The 20,216-nt window shown below is 31.3% G+C and overlaps 1 protein-coding gene across 1 annotated transcript in view; it reads left to right on the top strand.

Annotated features, from left to right (window-relative positions):
* LOC132730146 (sacsin-like) overlaps window positions 1-17,120 on the top strand; it is a 41,173-nt gene extending 24,053 nt beyond the window's left edge. The window contains exons 9-13 of the mRNA XM_060716004.1: window positions 18-4,647; window positions 5,347-5,691; window positions 5,954-8,124; window positions 8,863-8,979; window positions 9,844-17,120. Of these exons, the coding sequence (XP_060571987.1) occupies window positions 18-4,647; window positions 5,347-5,691; window positions 5,954-8,124; window positions 8,863-8,979; window positions 9,844-10,008 (7,428 nt within the window). The 3' untranslated portion in view covers window positions 10,009-17,120. The remainder of the gene's footprint in view (window positions 1-17; window positions 4,648-5,346; window positions 5,692-5,953; window positions 8,125-8,862; window positions 8,980-9,843) is intronic.
* Window positions 17,121-20,216: the final 3,096 nt, after the last annotated feature.

Genomic DNA, 20,216 nt, shown 5'->3' with positions numbered 1-20,216 from the left:
AATGTCCATTTTAAAAGAAAATTCATACATATTCCTTTGAGCAAAAGAATTTTCGGAACATTGTGAGGGCACTTATAGAAATAGACAGTTTACCATCTAATTCTAAAACAAATTGGATTGTTTCGTGGGCTACTGGTACCAAACATTCACTTAAAATGTATAATGAACAGAAATCAGACAACGCGTTGCCTGTTGCCGCCGTAGCGGTTCCTTGTAGCAATGAAAAAGACCTAAAATGTTCTTGTCTTGGCTCCATTGATAAATATTTTTATCGGTCAGGTCACGTATTTTGCTTTTTGCCGTTGCCTTTGGAAACTGGATTACCGGTTCATATAAATGGATGTTTCTCAGTAACAAGTGACCGTCGTCAGTTTGTTTCTGTCACTGATGATGACAAAGATAAATCAAGAAAGAAATGGAACGAGGCACTCATGGAAGATTCTTTGGTGAATGCTTACTTTAATTTGCTAGAATCAGTTCATCCAAACGATTTAGAATGCAACTTCAAGTATTACGACCTGTGGCCAATGAACAGTAAAAAGGTAGTTATTTCTCTGAAGCTTGCTTTCTACAAATACATTGTTACTACAAATCCAATTGTGTTTTGCGTAAGAAACACATGGTTTGCCTTCAAAGATGTCATATATCTAAATCCGACTTTGAGGGACGGACCACTCGGTGATATAATGTTTCGTTTCGTTTCATACTTTACAGTAAGGTCTAACAAAATAGTAATAGAGATGCCATGTCTTGTTCTAGAAAACATACGAAATAGTAACAAAGACATGTTGGAATATATTGAGTCAAAAACAATAAATGGACGGGAAATAAGTCTTATTGTTCTACGTAATATTGACCATGAATTCTGGTTAGACAAGTTTGACATGAGAAATCAATTGGTGAAATACGCATTAGATTTGTCTGATAAGATTGTTAATAAAGTGATCAAAAAAACAAGTTGCATTCCAACGCTTCCTTCAAATAAACTTCGTAAACCTTCAGAAGTAATAAACCCACATTGTACAATTGCTAACCTTTTCAATGTGGACGATGAACGATTTCCAATAAAGAACCATGGATTTCGAGAGGATCAAACACTAAACAGATTAATTGAGAATGGAATGATTACTAAGTATATACCCCACGACCTTCTTTTAGATCGGTGTGTTTCAATATCAGAAGCTGCTAAGAGCTGTTGTATTTGTGTTTCTGACAGATGTAGGAAGTTATTTAACTATATGTCAAATGAGACAGTTCTGGAAGGATTAGAAAAAGATAAATATACTTTGGATTCAATTTCAAACATAGATATGTTTCCAATTTTACCTAAACCCAACAAATGGGCTTTTTCATGGAAAGCAAATGAACGGCAGAAAGACATGAAGATTTGTAGTCAAAATCATGATATTGCTATTGAGCACAGATTTGGAAAAGCAAAAGATCTCTTCAGACAAAAATTATGTGATTTTGTTGGGACTGTGGAATGTGTACTAGATGAAAGTATATTTGGAAACGATATCTCAATAAAGGAACAAATTATTTCAATGTTTAAGGTAAAAGAAATAAGAGACACCAATGTTACAACAATGGTTAGGCAAATGGAAAGTATTTCTTCCGGATACGAAAATACCCGTTCACAGTATAATGAGTTAAAGCGCATATACAATGTCCTGTTTCAACAATTTGAAAAGTATTTGAGAAACGAATATCATCCTGATAAGGACATAAATGCAATTCTAAGATTAAATGAAGTTCCAGTGGTTCTTGTTCATAGGAACCTTGTAAAAACATGTAATGTAGCTTTTAATGTGAAGGCGGAAATTCCGCCGTTACTTAACATTGTCCCAAAGTTTGCAAAAGAACATTTTAATTCTGTTTATGAAGTTTTAGGAATTAAAAGTTATTTCAATATCGACAATATTCTTGAAGCATTTGACTTTATTAAGGAATCGTGGGGTCGGAATAAAGAGAAAGACATTGAAAACGCTAATGCAATGTTGCAGAACTTACAGTATAGCATGGAACGTTCAAACTTAACATTTGACAGTATATCAGAAAAACATGACTTGATATATGCACCTGACGTTTTACACAGGTTGATACCTACCAAAGACCTTGTAATTGAAAACAAACAGTTTATTACAACTGATTCCATGAACATATTGCATCATGGTATTGTACCATCTGCTGCACATTTTCTCGGTGTTTCGACAAAGCAAAGTAGATGTTTTCATGACATATCTAAAGGAATCCCGTTTGGTCAAAATGAAAAGCTTGGAACACGTATAAGAGGCCTATTAGACGCATATCCTTGCGATTCTAGCATAATGAGTGAGCTCCTTCAAAATGCAGACGATGCCGGTGCAACAGAAATAAACTTTATTAAAGATTACCGAAACCATTCAACAAAGCAGTTATTTAGTGATTCTTGTCAAACCTTACAGGGACCGTCGTTATGTGTTTATAACAATAGTTTTTTTACTGAAAAAGATATTGAAGGAATACATAATCTCGGGCAAGGAAGCAAACATCAAGATCCCTCAAAAACCGGACAGTATGGAGTCGGATTCAATGCAGTTTACCATTTAACAGACATCCCGTCATTTTTTACAAAAGGGCCCGAAGATTTGCATGGTGGCCTTTTAGTATTCCTCGATCCTCTTTGCAAACATGTTCCAAAGGCAAGTCCGGATGAACCAGGACAAATGGTTACTTTTGACGGTGTTCAGAGGAACTTTCCAGATCATTTACTTGGATTTAGTTCTGATATTTTGATAAATGATAGAAAGGGCACTATCTTCCGTTTTCCACTCAGAAGGGAAAAGTCTGAAATAAGCAATACCATAGTTGATATTGAAAGAATGGACAAGATATTGCTTTCATTTAAAGACGATATGTATGATTCCTTACTTTTTTTGAAAAATATATGTTGTATCAAGATATCAAACATTACAAGTGGCAAGTATTGTGAAGAATATTCAGTACATGTTAGATTTGGAGTGGAAGAGAAACGAAAACATTTTGATTTTAATTCTAAGCTACGCTATATAGTGAAACAAAATGAAAATAATAAAGTTCTTAACTTGAAGGCTCATGCTTTTGAAACAGTGTACAACATGACAATTTCTGACAGCTGTGACATTTCTAGAAATTGGATGATTGTTCAGAAATTTGGTTTTAAAGAAATGGCAGATGATGAGATTATTACAAAAATAAAAGCTGGTGAAATTGGACAGTTACCTTTAGGTGGTGTAGCTTTACCTCTTGATGACAAAAAGGAAAATGTTTTCAACAAAGATATATCAATAAATGGTCGGGTATTTTGCTTTTTGCCATTGCCTTTGCGATCAGGTTTCCCTTTGCATGTTAACGGTCATTTTGCTTTAGACCACGAGGTAAGGCTAAATATTGGCAAAGAAGGACATAAAAGAAAATGGAATGATTGCATTGCAATTAACAATATCATTCCAGCTTGGATAACTGGGCTTTTTCACCTTCAATCAGATATTGAAGAAGCTGTAAGCCATGCAAAAACATGGAAAGAGATCGTGTCTATAGTTGATTCTTATCACAGGATATTCCCCGTTCTAAATAATACGTATGGAGAGTTCTGGAATAATTTGATTCATAAATTTTACAAAGAAGTACTGGATGAAAAGAAAAGACTATTTCCATGCATCTTGGACACAAAATGTGAATTAACACCACCTGCAGACTATCTTCTTAAAGGATCAGGATTAAGATTTCATATCTTATGGTGTTATGTGTCTAACGATTCGGTACATGATTTTGAATCAGGAGTATTTAACAACATCCACTATTATGTGCCTGATTCATTACTTAATTTGAAACCGAAGCTGTTGGAAAGTATGTTGAAATCCTTTGGACTGAAACTTGTGAGCACTCCATCCAAAATTTGGCGTTTTATCAAGACAATAAATCCACGCATTCCAATCTCTACCCCATATTTGGTTATTAATCATTTCAAAAATATTTCTGAACCAGACAAAGTGCATTTACTAGGAAATGTTAATACCGATATCTGTAAAACAAAATATATTTCTCCAGTTTATTTGAAAGAACTGATTACTTTCTTGCAGAGAGACCGAGAATTTTTCCAGCGGATAGAGGGACTCCCAATTCTATTAACAGCTGATTCAGTTTTGAGATATTGTACAAAAGAATACCCAGTCTACGTTTCGGAGTTTGCAAAATTGCTTCCTCGGTCAGCTAAATATTTCATTCATGCGGATATTCTTGACCTATTTCAAGATAAAAGTGCGACAGAATCACTCTGTTTTAAGTATTTGCAAATGAAGGAATTTGTCGAAATGCTACCGGAAAATAAGAATAAGGATATATTTGCTCAAGGGAATGAGGTAGAACTATCCAATACGTGTAATGATAACAAGAATATATCGCACGGATGGTTATGCATGTTTTATGATTTCCTTGTGTCAGAATCTCTAGTGAAAATTGATGAAAATACATTTGTTGATCATGAAAATGTAAACATGATTATTGATTCTGCAAAGTTTTTAGGAAATCTCAAAATGTTAAGGGACTGGTCTTTCTTACCATATACGAGTCTAAGATTTGCTATAGAAAATGAAGTTAAAACAAGGGACATTTGGGCATTTTTAAAAAGTTCTTTTAGGGATACATATACATAAACATAATTTCAAAAAAGGGGTTGGGAAAATCACCCCCAAAACTTGTTTTTACCTGAATTAGGGTTTTTAAGACTTTAAAAAACTTTGTAAATATCCGATATTTGAAAAGGGGATGATAAAAACACAAAGTAGCAAACCCCCCAATTTCCCCAAATGTCTTATTTTTTGAGTTTTCTTGTTTCACTTTTCAACAAAAAATATCAAAGAAAAAACCGTTTAACTTCCACCCGTCCCCAAAAATATTTTGCCCCAATATTTTGAAAAGAGCATATTTTCAGTAACTGAAAAAAATAATTAAGATACTAAACAACTTCAAGAGGAAATTTAAATCATTGCCAATCTTTCTTACTCAGCAAATTTTCCCCTTCACATCCGTTATTGACAGAAATGAAAGTGATCGTTCTTCCCAAAGAAATTCCCCCTGGATGGCGGTACAGGGAATGGGCTGATTTAAGTGTAACAAAAAGCACTTCTCAAGAGATTCAGAGTAGTTGTCCGTTGTACAGAAATACTATTTCCGATTTGTATGCAATTTCATATAATTTTTTGACTTTTATTTTGTTTTTGCTTGATTTTTTTTTGTTTTTTTTTGTTGTTTTTTGTTTTGTTTTTTTTGTGTTTTTGGTGGCCACTGTATACCCTTTCCTGAGGACTTATTGGTATGTTTTTTTAGCTTTGTGCCTTGTGTGGCATGCCAATGCTCCTAAATTGGTTGCGTTTCACATAGATTTCCTGCGGGAAAAAATTATCAATAAAAAAGTAAGATCGCCTGTAGAACAACGTATCATTGAGAAACTAAAATGTATTCCATTTATCCGAGTCGGTCTTAAAATTAAACGAGCACGGGAATTGTTCAGTCCAAATAATGACGTATTTGCTTCTATGCTAGGTGAGGACTATTTCCCGCCAAGTCCATTTCTTACGACCAAGTGGTACAGCTTTTTGACACTTCTTGATTTAAAAACTAAAGTTGACGATGAAATGTTGCTACGATTTGCTCTCGAAATACAGAGAGAAAGTGTTCACCAAATAAATAGTGACATAAAACATAAATCGGAAATACTTTTGAAATGTTTTCAGTTAAACAAAGGAAAAGGCTGGCAGACAGAGACACTCGACAACTTGAAAACAGTTAGATTTATTTTACCATACAAAGTATCAAATTTTCAGAAACACATTTTTCGTCAATTTGATGAAGGGCAAAATCTGATACACTTTGAGAACACGGTATCTGAAAAAACAACAATCCTTTTTTTGGGCAAGCAGTCAATTAATTTTAGGTAACGAAAAGTATACAGTTTTAGAAAAGGGGTTTGCAAAACTTGCAAAATTTTATCGACGTCCACCACTAGAAAAAGTTATACTTCATTGTCAGAACGTTTGTGACAGTTTTAAAGGTCTTCTTAAAAGCACAGATAATGATATAGCAAATAAATTTATTATACAACAAATGACAAAAATATACAAATACTTTGCCAAGAATGGAGACTTTGATGATAAGTTGAAATCACGTCTTTCTAACACTCCAATTATCTACCTGCCAGACGATGGCGAACTTGTTACTATCAATGATGTTGTTATTGAATTACCAAAATATTATCAGATAAAACCTTACCTATATGCTGCCCCTGTATATTACGGAAAATATTTTGACTTATTTAAATGTCTCGGGTGCAAGGAAACTGTAGGTTTTGATCACTATGCTAGAGTCTTGGAAACTTTGAAGAATGAGACAAAGGGAAAACCAATGATGTTGAAAGAACTTAATATAGCTAGAAAGGCAATTGAGCATTTGTTTATATCAAATTGTACGCCAAAGCAAAATGTGGACAATTGCAAATGCTTGTATCTCCCAAGTAGAGATATGGTTCTGATGAGTGCTAAAGATTTAGTGGTATCGGATCGTTATTCATACGAGAAAAGACTCTCAGGAAATTACGAAATAACGTATTTTTCTGGATTTCATAATTTGAAAATACAATTGGGCTGTACAGAGGCTGCTGCTATTTGCAATCTACCAGGGTATATAAGACCTGTTCTACTTACAGAAGCAACAACAGAACAGATTTGTCTTGATAGCATAGAAGTAATCGAAAATAGTTCAAATGTTAGAAAAATAGAGACTTTTCTGCACTCAGATCATCTATTGAACGGACTCAGTAGGCTTTTAAAGTTTCACTCAAGAACCAACGATAAACGAGACTGCGATAAGTGGTTTGAAGAATTGTATCTTCAACTCAATGGCATTAAAGTTTGTGAAGTAAAGGATTTAAAAACTGTTTTGTATTTCAAAAAGCGTCTCATTCCTAACACTGACAAAGAGTTGTACTTTTATATAAAATCTAACGACCAAAAGAAAGTATTTTACTTCAAAGATGACATCAACTCTAAGAAGCTTGTTTTGAACAAACTGATTCCCGGGCTGACCAAACTCATTTTATCCTGCTCATCTGGGCTCGGCGATAAATCTGTTTTAATTATAACTCAAATGCTTCAGGAAATTGAAAATCCTATGAATATTCAATCTGTTCTTGATGATTTAGGCATAGATCAGTTTGATGTACCAATTGCAGAAATGCGTGACCATTTCCCGAAACCCGGAACAGCCGTTGATAAAATATTTTTCCCTTTTTTAGAGCAGGGAATATACCCCTTTAAAGATTATGAATTTGAGAGTGTTGTATTGGATCTTGATGATACAGCAAACGATAAAGATAGCAATCGTGATCCTGTATACATTTACGTACATATCATACGCGATTTGTCTCCGCCAAATTGCAGCAACCTGTCGCATATTTACCTTGTTGACACAGGTAATCCCGATATTCAAGAAGAAACGATTCCAATTTACCGTTTATTTAGATTTGTCCGCCAAAAGGAAGATGTTGGCAATGTCATCGATCGGTGTAGTGGTGAGCCTATATTTGCCTTTCCAGTTGATGAAAATTGCAGACGAATACGAGAAGAATTACTCGAAGCATGGCAACTATCTGAAGAAGATAAAAAACGTGTGATTCGTCGCCTTTACTTAAAATGGTATCCAGACAGAAATTTAGTTAACCGTGATTACTGTTCTGAAGTATTTAATTATATCAAAATTGTTTTAAGTCGACTTGAAAACGAAGAAGTACCCGCCACGAATGTTAGGACAGATATTGTTAGAGGTCCTTCAAATATGTCATTATCATCGTTTTACTATACAAACATAACGACAAGAGCGAAGGCTTATGTTCAGGCGTATGATGACAACATAAAGGAATATAGACATTCATATAAAAGCAGGCAAGGGTTGTTTTGTCATGCACAGGTACAGCGCTCCAAACGACAGGATATAACGGAGGCTAAAAGGTGGTTTCGGCAGGCAAAATGCGATTTCTTAGCTGCAAAATCATTCGCAGTGGTAGCTGAAGATGTTGACGGATTTAATTGGATTTGTTACACTTGTCATCAGGTAATTTTTTTCTTATATTAGAGATCATGTAACACAAATTTTTATGGTTTTATATCATAAATATGATGTTCAAATTTAGATTTAATAATTTTGTATGTTCAAAAAGCATTATTAATATAAGAATTTAACATTTCATGTTAATAAAGGGAGAAAATAAAAAACTTATTTTCTATAAAATCTAAGTAACATTTTCAATAAGAAATGAATGCAAATATTTTAATGATTACATAAGAAATGTACAAATATTTGCAGTACATATTTTACATATTCTTCGATGTTTAAAAATTGTTTTATAAGCATAATTATATACATATACATGTATATAAGTTCACTTAAGTGTGGTATGCAACCTCCATTAAAACATACAGGATCTTTAAATGTTTAAAAATAAGAGTGTTTTGAAAATCTAAAAGTCATGTCAGAAGTTCTAATTTAGTATTTATTGCAGAGCCATTTTTATTATATGTAGCATAAACCGTATGTAGAGATATCACTGAACAATTATTAGATATTTATTAAATATTGAATGAAAAAGTGTATACTCAACATCACTATCTTACTTTTTAAAAAAAGCTTTCAACTTTTTTCTTTTTTCAATTTTTTCTATTTTACGTATTTCATTAACAGAATTAATTCAATTTTATGTCTTATTCTGAACATGTCTTTCAAACATAGCATAAAAACATAGCATAAACTGTTATAAAAACTGTATTTTTAAACATTTTTGAACATCTCCAGTCGTGTGAAAAGGCATTAAAATCGACATACTATGCAAGAGATGCAGACAATGTACCTAGAGGAAGTTCTAGTCATAGACTGTCATTACTGGCTCTCGATGATGATATGCGTAAACAGGTAAACATGTTTTGTCTAAATCACGATACCATTAACATAATATTCAGCAGTACGCAATGCATCCGATCTACAATTAATTAACAATATATATAAATTATATATATATATATATATTATATATATATATATATATATATATATATATATATATATATATATATATATATATATATATATATATATATATATATATATATATATATATATATACCGAAGTATCATGCATTTGTTATAATTGAAAGGTCGTGTACTTAAACTAGGTCCATCTTTAGGGGTTGGGGATATTTATCTGTTTCTATCGTCAGGTCTTCGTTTTCCATAATTATCTGTCGTTTTGTATAACATAATAAACATGTATTTCAAAACATTTAAACTGCATATGCTCGGAAATGTATGGCGCCACACCAAAGTTTTTGAAACTTTGTTGGGGTTTTTGAGTTTTTGTTACAACTTTGGAAGTTTGTTGCCTTATATCATATACATTATATGACAAGAAATAGAAATATGATCAATGTTCAACCTTAACAAATTACCAAAGAACAGAAATATAGAAGAATCGTCCTGTCGGTAATATGTTGAAATTGATGCGCCATGTTTGCCTTCATAAGATTTATTTGGTAATTTCTTAAGAATAAAGGGTACCTTAGTATTGTTGTACCATACATATAGAGAACTAATGATAAGCTTACTTAATTCCATGTCATACTGACGTTTTATAAGGCAATACATTCACGAGTTACCGAAACAACTGGCAAATATGAAATGTTTATATTACTTTAATTTAAAAGATATATTTTATTTTTGTTATTTTTGTTAAAAGTGACTACTCTTCTTGAGAGTTTATAGATTTTTTTCACTTACTAGGCAAGGCTGATGGAAGATAAATTTGGAGACAATAGCAGGTTACGGTATCCAGACGCTCTTTCCAGACCAAATATTCCGTCCGATTTGTTCAAAAAAGAAGATGCTGACTTTGCTATAAAAACAACAGGAACACTTTTAAACTTGGTAGAGGAGTTCATAGCATAGAACTTTATTTACTGTGTACGTATGCTTGGATGCCTCGACGGAAATTGTTTAAAAATGATGATGATTGGATGATTGAAATGATTTGTTTGAAGTAGAATAACTTATATTTGTATATGTTTTACTTTGTTTAAAAGAGATGAATGGATTTTATTTTCAAATGCATTACTTTTTGTGAATGTAGTATATGTGCTTGGCTTTTAGATTAGAATAAATGAATAAATGAGGAAAAAACAACGGAATGAAACTAAAACAAATATGTAACGTTTTTCCTGTTTGTGAAGTGCTATAAGTGAACGTATGAAATAGCAGCATGATTAATCAACTGATTTTATATAAATGATATTTAACATGTATTCATATATTAGTTAAAGTGAAATAATCTAATATTCTTCATGATATTGTATTTATAGATTAGTTTAAGTCAAATTATTCAATGTGCATAATATTCAATAATGTAAATTTAATGTAATTGTTGAATTTAAAGTGACATAATGTAGTTATATTGAAAACGGCTTCAAAGCCCCCTTTCAAATTCAATTTTATTTAGTTTCACCCGTTGTTTTCTGGTTCAGGGCACATCTACAAGCATATTTTTGACAAATCTTTATTGATGAAATACTACAGTCCGAATAAAGGCCATTTGTCTAAAAAGGTCGCTACTTCGGGTGGCCTTTATTCACAAGTTTGACTGTACTTATGTTTTATAACTTTGTTTTTTTAACGTATGGTTTTGAATTAAAGTCATTCTTTTTATGTTATTTATGATCCACATTAGATAACGGAACACTGTTGTTTATTGAAATGTACATATTTTTTTTATTTTAATGTAAAAGTTTTTGGTAAAACTGTTTATGTATCGATCGTGATGTAACGCGTACTATTTTTTGTGATAAAAATGTTTTACGTGGTGAGGTTTAGTGTAAAATGTTAAGGATAATGTTTTCTATAAACTGTGCCATACTCGTTCTCATTCGTAAAATTTCACTTTTAGCGTTTAACTGTATATGCAAAATGATATTTATAATGTGTGTAAAATAAGTGGTTTCAATAGTTGATGTGTTAACTCAAATATTTTGATTTTTTTCCTTTTTGTCTAATCCACACATTCTCTTTGCTTAATCCACACATGCATAGAAATAATGCATACTTAGATCTTTTTCACATATATTTTCTTTTAATAAACATGAAGCAATCATACATTGCTTAATAACTTTTTTAAATTTTTGCTAAGGTGTTCAAAAAGCTAACTTAATGATGAACTGCTTACTTCTCAGCTGTATTAAATAATTTGTTAAACTTGCCGCTTATTTTTATACAGAACACACAAACTACATTAATGTCATTTGTACATGACACTCATATATTTGAAATCATATATTGACACTCATATCCACAATTTTATATTAACACTCATTTTTCGGCAATTATTATACTGACACTCACATGTTGTGACCCATATATTGACACTCATATACTAAAACTTATTTACTCACACTCATTTATTGACAGTTTTATACTGACACTCATATATTGACAGTTATATACTTACGTTCATATATTTACATTTGTATATTGACACTCATATATTGACAGCCATATACTGACACTCATATGTGGAAAATTATATATTGACACTCTTATATCAAAATAGTTTTATATCGAAAGTCATATGATGACACTCGTATATCTGTACTCCGATGCAGACATTCATGAATTCACTCTAATATATAGATACTCACATATTTACAATCATATATTGATACACATATAATTTCATGAGATATTGGTATTCATATATACCATCTATGTTTTAGCCATTGATAAACATTCGAGCGTTTCTTTTGGCTACGCCTTGACATTTTAAAAAAGGGACATTTAAGTGTTTTTTCTTCCTTTGCTGGTAAAATTTATTATTAAATACATGCGTATTGCTCTTTATTTACATGAATGTGATTAGGAATATATAGTACACAGCTTTAATAATGTATGTAAAGTACACAGCTTTAATAATGTATTTAATATGTAAATAGTTTATTTTGCAAATTTATGTCATTATGTACCGTGTAAACAGTGTATTTTGCAAATGTATGTCATTCGGTAACATGTTAATAGTATGTTTTGCAAATGTATGTTATTATGTAGCATGTAAATAGTTTATTTTGCAAATTTATGTCATTTATAATGTAACATGTAAAGAGTATAGTTTGCAAATTAATGTCATTTTGTTACATGTAAATACTTAGTTTATTTTAGAAATATATGCCATTTTGTACAGTGTAAATAGTATTTTTTGCAAATTTATGTCATTCTGTACGGTGTTACGAGTATAGTTTGCAAATTAATGTCATTATGTAACATGTAAATAGTATATTTTGCAAATTTATGTCATGTACCGTGTAAATAGTATGTTTTGCAAGTTTATGTCATTATGTAACATGTAAATAGTATGTTTTGGTAACTTATGTCATTATGTACTGTGTAAACACTATAATTTGCAAATTTATATCAATATGTACCGTGTAAATAGTATATTTTGAAAATGTATATCATTATGTAACATCTAAATAGTATGTTTTGGTAACTTATGTCAGTATGTACCGTGTAAACAGTATATTTTGCATATTTATATCAATATGTACCGTGTAAATAGTATATTTTGAAAATGTATGTCATTATGTACCGTGTAACAAGTATATTTGCATATTTATTTCATGTATGTTACATGAAAATAGTATAATTTGGAAATTTATTCCATTATTGTAATTGTAACATGTAAATAGTATAATTTTGGATAAAGGTGAACCTTGTACTTTTTGTATTTGATTTATATTCTTACATAGGGGTATACTTTATTATTGAAGATAATAAAGGCGAACCCTTTAATTAATAATTGAATTACTATATAAAGTTGTATCCTACACTAATTTAAATGTTTAAAAATAGGGGTGTACTTTATTACCATATAAAGGTGGATCCTACACTTATTTCCATATTTAAACGTAGGGGTGTACTTTATTATCATATAAAGTTGGATCCTATACTAATTTTCATATTTCAACGTAGGGATTTACTTTATTATCATATAAAGGTGTATCCTATACTAATTTTCATATTTAAACATAGGGGTGGACTTTATTACCATATAAAGGTGGATCCTATACTAATTTTCATATCTAAACATAGGGGTGTACTTTATTACCATATAAAGGTGGATCCTATACTAATTTTCATATTTAAACATAGGGGTGTACTTTATATCCATATAAATGTGGATCCTACACTAATTTTCATATTTCAACATAGGGGTGTACTTTATTATCATATAAAGGTGGATCCTACACTAATTTTCATATTTAAACATAGGGGTGTACTTTATTACCATATAAAGGTGGATCCTATATTAATTTTCATATTTAAACATAGGGGTGTACTTTATATCCATATAAATGTAGATCCTACACTAATTTTCATATTTAAACATAGGGGTGTACTTTATTGTCATATAAAGGTGGATCCAATACGAATTTTCACATTTCAACATAGGGGTTTACTTTATTATCATATAAAGGTGGATCTTATACTATTTTCATATTTCAACATAGGGGTGTACTTCATTATCATATAAAGGTGGATTCTAAACTAATTTTCATATTTAAACATAGGGGTGTACTTTATTATTTTATAAAAAGGTGGATCCTGTACTAATTTTTATATTTAAACATAGGGGTGTACTTTATTATCATATAAAGGTGGATCTTATACTAATTTTCATATTTCAACATAAGGGTTTACTTTATTATCATATAAAGGTGGATCTTATAGTAATTTTCATATTTCAACATAGGGGTGTACTTCATTATCATATAAAGGTGGATCCTATACTTATTTTCATATTTAAACATAAGGGTGTACTTTATTATCATATACAGGTGGATCCTATACTAATTTTCATATTTAAACATAGGGGTGTACTTTATTATCATAAAAAGGTGGGTCCTATACTAATTTTCATATTTAAACATAGGGGTGTACTTTATTGTCATATAAAGGTGGATCTTATACTAATTTTCATATTCAAACATAGGGGTGTACGTTGTCATTTGAAGATGATAAAGGTAAAACTTATATTAATTTTTTTGATAAAATTGATTTAAACTTTTGGTGTAATTTATTATCAAGAAAACTATAACAAACAAGGGGGTGTACTTTGTCATTATAATGTGATAAAGGTGAATCCTTCACTTTATAATTTGATAACTTTGATTTAAATGTATAAGTGTATATTTCTATAAAAGATAAATGCATAGGGGTGTTCTTTTTTTTATAAAAATGAAAACGACGATAATGATATATCCTAGTGTGTTTTTATTTCATTTAATGACCTGCTTATTTGATGATAAGGTGAATTTTATCATAAAAACATGATGATAGTGAATCCTATATTATAACATTATTTTTCAATTATAATTAGAATTTATCACAGGAATTTGACACATTTGCCATAGTAAACCGGTGCTCGATAGCAATTTTGTTCTTGATTATCAAGGGGTAATTATTTTATGATAATTTGACCATAATTAGCATGGCAAATGTGCCGAACGCCTTTGGAATGTATGTGTGCATTCATTGTAAAGGTAGTGTACTTTTTACAAAAAGGAAAACTCTTATTACGGATTTTATAAGATTTTAATACATTGTTGGATATAACAGTGAATTCTATTGGACGAACAAACAGCTGGCAACCTGATTTTGGACGAGGAGCTAGCCGAGTCTTATCATGCTTATATAAGTCTTGACAGCTTTGTGCGAGTCAAATAAAATCATTATTGTATTCAAGAATTTATAATGAAATCTTTATTTCACACCATCATTATTTACATTTTGGCTGAACATCTAGTACAATGATCAGTAAGGATTTGATATGGATTTTTGGACTTGCTTAATTTTTGGACTTACTAGAAGGAGAACAATTTGATGTGATTTGATGTGAGATTTTTAGATCTGGAAAATAGAGACAAGGGCCAAATATTGAGCACAAAAATAGACTTTATATGGATTTTTGTACTCGAAAAAAAAGAAACAAAACGAGGCTAAATCGCTAATTTTGGATCCAATACTGGTTTATATTGGGAGATTACATGGCGCAAACGCTGAAACTTCAATCGTTACATGTCATAAGCTGTGAAATGATATGATGTAATTATTCAATGTTGAGAACTAAACTAAATTCTTTTGAAGAGTATACAACTGTAAAACCTGTTTAGGACGTGCTGCTAGTGTTTTGTCCAATATAGGTTTGACTACGAATCCCGAAAAGTAGATATTACATCCAACAGTGTGTAATAAATACTAATTTACGCCACCACTTCTTTCAAGAAAAAACACTCAAAGTCAATGGTGTTATTGTATAATATCAAATATACAGCTACATCTTGGCCAATATGGTTTAATATGGAGCTATTGAACTCGAAAGATGAAAGAAAGGATAGGTAGCGTACAATATTGTTTTAATATGGATTATCTTACTCGGAAAATGAAAACGAGGCTAAATTGAGTACGACTATGCATTTGATACGGACCTTTTGGATTCGTAGAAAGAAAACGAGTTTAAATTGATGATATTGGATCCAATAGTGGTTTAGATTTAAAGATCACAAGGTGCAAAGGCTGAAATTGGTTGCATTTTGATAGGTGTGAAATAAATATATTTAGCATATCAGATAACAACATTTCTAACTAACAAATGTGTTGTTATTTGTAGTGTAGGTTACAAAGCCATGTAAGATTTTTAGTCAAAAGAGATATGTAAAACATTTTTTGGAAAGAATAATAGTTAGTTAGTTAATTATATTTATTAGACTCGGGATATATATTTATAAAGGTAATGGGTTTTTTCTTGTCTGAAAATTATTTGAGTTCTATGCAAATGTATTTTGATAACTTTAATCTTATTTTTAATCTGTACTTTTTCTTCACAATTGGGTAAGGTGTGTAATCTCATACCCTGAGGGGTATTGTATTCTAATAATCATAACATAAGTAATTAATATGTCTTTTGTACAATATTTGAAGAAGAAAAAACAATATAAATTATTATGAAGCTGGTAATGTTTACCATCTTATTAAGATATTTGTAATTACAATGTTTTATGCGTTTGAATTCAGTGTCATAATCAATGAAAAACAATACAAAACGTCAGGAGAAAGCTAAATTGAATGTTAAAAATAAAAAAAAAATGTTCCGTCAATATATTTGTATACTTTAGAACGAATCGACATTTATTTAAGGGAAGTAGCTGTATTAACTTACAATCAACTGTATTATTATTTGTCTTTTGTTGTTGTTGTTTATTTTGTTTTTTGGTTGTTTTTATTTTGTTTTTGTTTTTTTTTTGTTTAGTTCACTTGAGCAGATATAGTGCTCAGAGGTGTGTTATTGTGGTGGCAATTGGCTGCCGTTCGTGAACAACATCTCAAAATATACTCTCTTGAATCTTAAGTTGCTCCCTACAATAGTTCTATAAATAGTTCCAGTCTGGTGGATTATTAAGTAGGTCATAAGGGCTTATAAAAGATTTTAAAAAGCAAACCTGAGAAATCTCGCCTCAAAAAATTACAATGTTCAGAGCTAAGATATTTTGCATCTAGCATAACTTGTAATCCTTGACAGTATGGCTCTGAATCATGCAATAGAGGCATTCTCCCTGTGGTCACTTAGTTCATGTAGACTTATAAAGAAAAAGCTTGTTGAAATATTCTGGTTTTAAACTACAACACTCAGAGCCTAAATATTGTGTATGCCTAGTGGACCTCTACTTTGGAATAACTTGTAATACAGTTACTGTACTAGTAATTAAAAAGAACTTGTAAAATGTGATAAAATGTTACTTAATACACAGCTCTGCACTGAATTCATGTATCCCATCCAAATATACAGTATTAGCCCACTCTTTTCAAAAGCAGAATATAAATTGAAAAAGTACAAAACATCAATAGAACAAATTGTTTTTGCCAATACGATCTTACATGTATCTTTTTGTGTTTGTGAGAATGCTGTTGTTTGATTTTTCTAATACAAAATGCTTTCACATATTATTAAAATTTTTACTATATGCATGAATTGTTCTGTTTTCTATACACGAAAATACATTTTTATAAGCCTGAAAAAAATTACGGCGTATGTTTGTATATACCTAAAAGTCCGTTTGTCCGTCTGTTAGCAATTTCGTTTCTGCTCTGAAGCTTTTGAGCCGATGGAAGTAAATTCATGATAAGAAGATTTGCACATGCAGGTTTGGCAGGTATGACCTTCTCCCAAGTCAAAGTCACATGTAGTGATTGTGTATGAATTTCAAACTTTTGTGACCGCTCTCTATCTTTTGAACCGATAGAAGAAAATATAAACTATTTTGCAGAAATGTTACTTATAATAAGACGATGTGCAGAACGCAGGTGTGGGCTTCTTCTAAACAATGGTCCCGCCCCGGGGGTTACTTGATTAATATAGATTTTATATGGGAAACACATTAATTTTTATAGCCACATTATGTGAAACTATAATACATAGAACTTAGATATTTAGCATGTAGCATTGCTTATTTGACATCTACAAAAGTTTTATAAATTATGACACTGGGGTGAAAATTGGCCCATCCTGGGGATCTCTTAGGTAATGTCGACTTATAATTAAAAATTTCACCATTTTCGTGTTAAATGTTGAATTCTGCTTAAGCCGGTGCTAGAGGGCGTGGACGGTAAATTGCACTTTCCAGTACCGTCCATGAACAGGCTCAATCAAACCGAGCCTGCAACATTTTCAATTTTGTTGTGTTGGACTTTCTTTAGGGATTCAGTTTTTCTCTATTTTATAAACATACCTTGAAATTATTTACTCCTACACTATAAAAAAATAGCACCGGCTTAAGCAGAATTCAACATTTAAACATGAAGTAGTACAATTTTGAATTTTGATACATCCGCAGCGGTTATCATGGAACCTTCAATGTGACACTTCCGTGCCATTCCATAAAAAGCGGCGTATGGTCCCCAAGTAATAAAAAGCGTGTGCCCTAAACGAGAAAGCAATGGGCGGAACTAATTAAAATGGAATTTTGAAAGGGGATCAGAGGTTATTAAGCCTGCATATCACAGATAAGACGTCAAGAGACAAATTTAAAAAGCAGGCAACATATCCTAAGGGTGATTCAACATTATTCAAGTAGGAATATTGGAACCACCCAACTAGCCCAGAACTTTGATATTTGGCATTAATAACATCAATTTGTAGCCTTCTACTAAAGTTGTATTAATTATGATTATTTTTTATTTCTCAAATAATTTTCATTTTAGCGTATATTGCCTCAGCGGTGCTCTTGTTATATAATTATTTCCAATATGGATACTGTATACATATAAGACAATTTTGTTACGGGAATATAACGTTTGTAAGAAAACGCTTTGAACTATTACAAGCCTCTATAAGAAATGATGTCTGAAATGTCTTTATCAAAATTGTTGATAATGAATGCAGGACGGCATCTAGACAAATAAGGCAACACAAAAGCATTAACTGTTATTGGCAATGGTGTTCTAGTTATTCTTTTTCATACGATGACCATTGAAAGCAGAGTCAAATGAAATGACCTTTTCCAGCGAAAAAAGAAGTGGAGCCTTAGTATATATACTCAACACCACTAATTCCTCGTCATCACTTAATTATTTCATCGAAATGGCATATATTCACGTGACCAGTGTTAAAATTGATCAGAATTGACATGATTTATACATACAAATAAACAACAAAGTTTTTATGCAAAATATTTTAAATCTCTAGATTTTACGTAAAAAAGAACAACAAATTTCTACAAAAAGCAACAAGAGTCCATTAAATTTGTGCATACGTCTAAAACAATCATCATTTTCTAATTGTTCTTGTTTGTTAAAAAATAAGTTTTGAGTAACAAAGTAAAGATAGTTTTAATATTTAAAATTGAGCAGTATACCATGTAGAAATTTTAACTGAAACATGAAAAAAACTATAGCGTAACACCATTTACCGCGATTTAAATGATGACATACTGTTTTCAAAATAGCCGACATATGGTCTACGTCTGGCCCATTTAAACTGATTTTGACTTAATATAATTGTTGTTTACTTGTGTCATACTTGAAAATCCCTATAATTATATGTTACAGCTTATGGCAGTTTTTGTACCGTAAGTTTCATTTGTTGTTTTCTTTCTTGTTCGTGAACTAACAGGAGCACAATATACCTACACTTGATAATAACATGAATTGCAAACCGCATGTAAATAGATATATAGTGATGTTTGGTACATGTATGCTTGTTCGTCAAGTCTTTCCAGCTTAAAATAAAATTTATTTCGGATTGTGTTGAACTTTATATTTTTTCAAATTTATTTTCAATCCTGCAAACTATTTAGTTTCTATAAAGCCAAGTCGACTTGTAACATAACTTCCAGGTTAAAATGAACATATATTGCTTTCTATTTAATGAGGTAATGTAGCTTATTATTCTCAATGTTATACTTTATTCTATGATGTTACAAAATGTTCAATCCCTTAGTAATTTGTATTGCTCGTGACCCTCGCCCATATTAAACCGTGACTTGTTGGTACGGTGTGCCAGTGCACCACAATATAGTCACGATTTGCTTGCAGATCGCAGAAAATAATGACACTATATATATTCATGCATATAGACCTACAGTCTTTTTTTGGCATCCATTGAGACGGCATAACTGGTTATGTGTCGAACTCGAGAGCAGGGAGTTCTGGCTTCGAAATTTCACCATTTTCGTGTTTAAATGTTGTAATCTGCTAAAACCCGTGCTATGGGATGTGGACGGTAACTTGCACTTATAGTACTTCCCGCGGGTACCGCGTCCTTGCCCATTCCGATGTAATCAGAAAAATTGTTTCTTTACACATTGAATGCCACCAAATACTGTTTCCACCGTTAAAGTGAAAGTGGAAGTGCTGCTTTTTGTGAATTTGGAAAGAAATTGTTAGAAATTTTTTCATTTCAAATAAATTCTGTCATTGATAGGAAAATCCAAAGCTGCCTGTGTGTGCTGAAAAAACTTCTTTATTTTACTCCCATATTTAACGGTTAAATTTACAATTTCATGTTCCCACAAGTGAATGTCGTCTGCTGAAACTGTAGTGACAGCATATTCTGTTACAAA

The sequence above is a fragment of the Ruditapes philippinarum genome, unplaced genomic scaffold (assembly GCF_026571515.1).
Source record: "Ruditapes philippinarum isolate M1 unplaced genomic scaffold, ASM2657151v2 ctg1513_1_1_1_1, whole genome shotgun sequence".
In the NCBI taxonomy this organism is placed as follows: domain Eukaryota; kingdom Metazoa; phylum Mollusca; class Bivalvia; order Venerida; family Veneridae; genus Ruditapes; species Ruditapes philippinarum.
The sequence above is the reverse complement of the archived record's forward strand: the minus strand, read 5'-3'. Positions and strand labels throughout refer to the sequence as shown.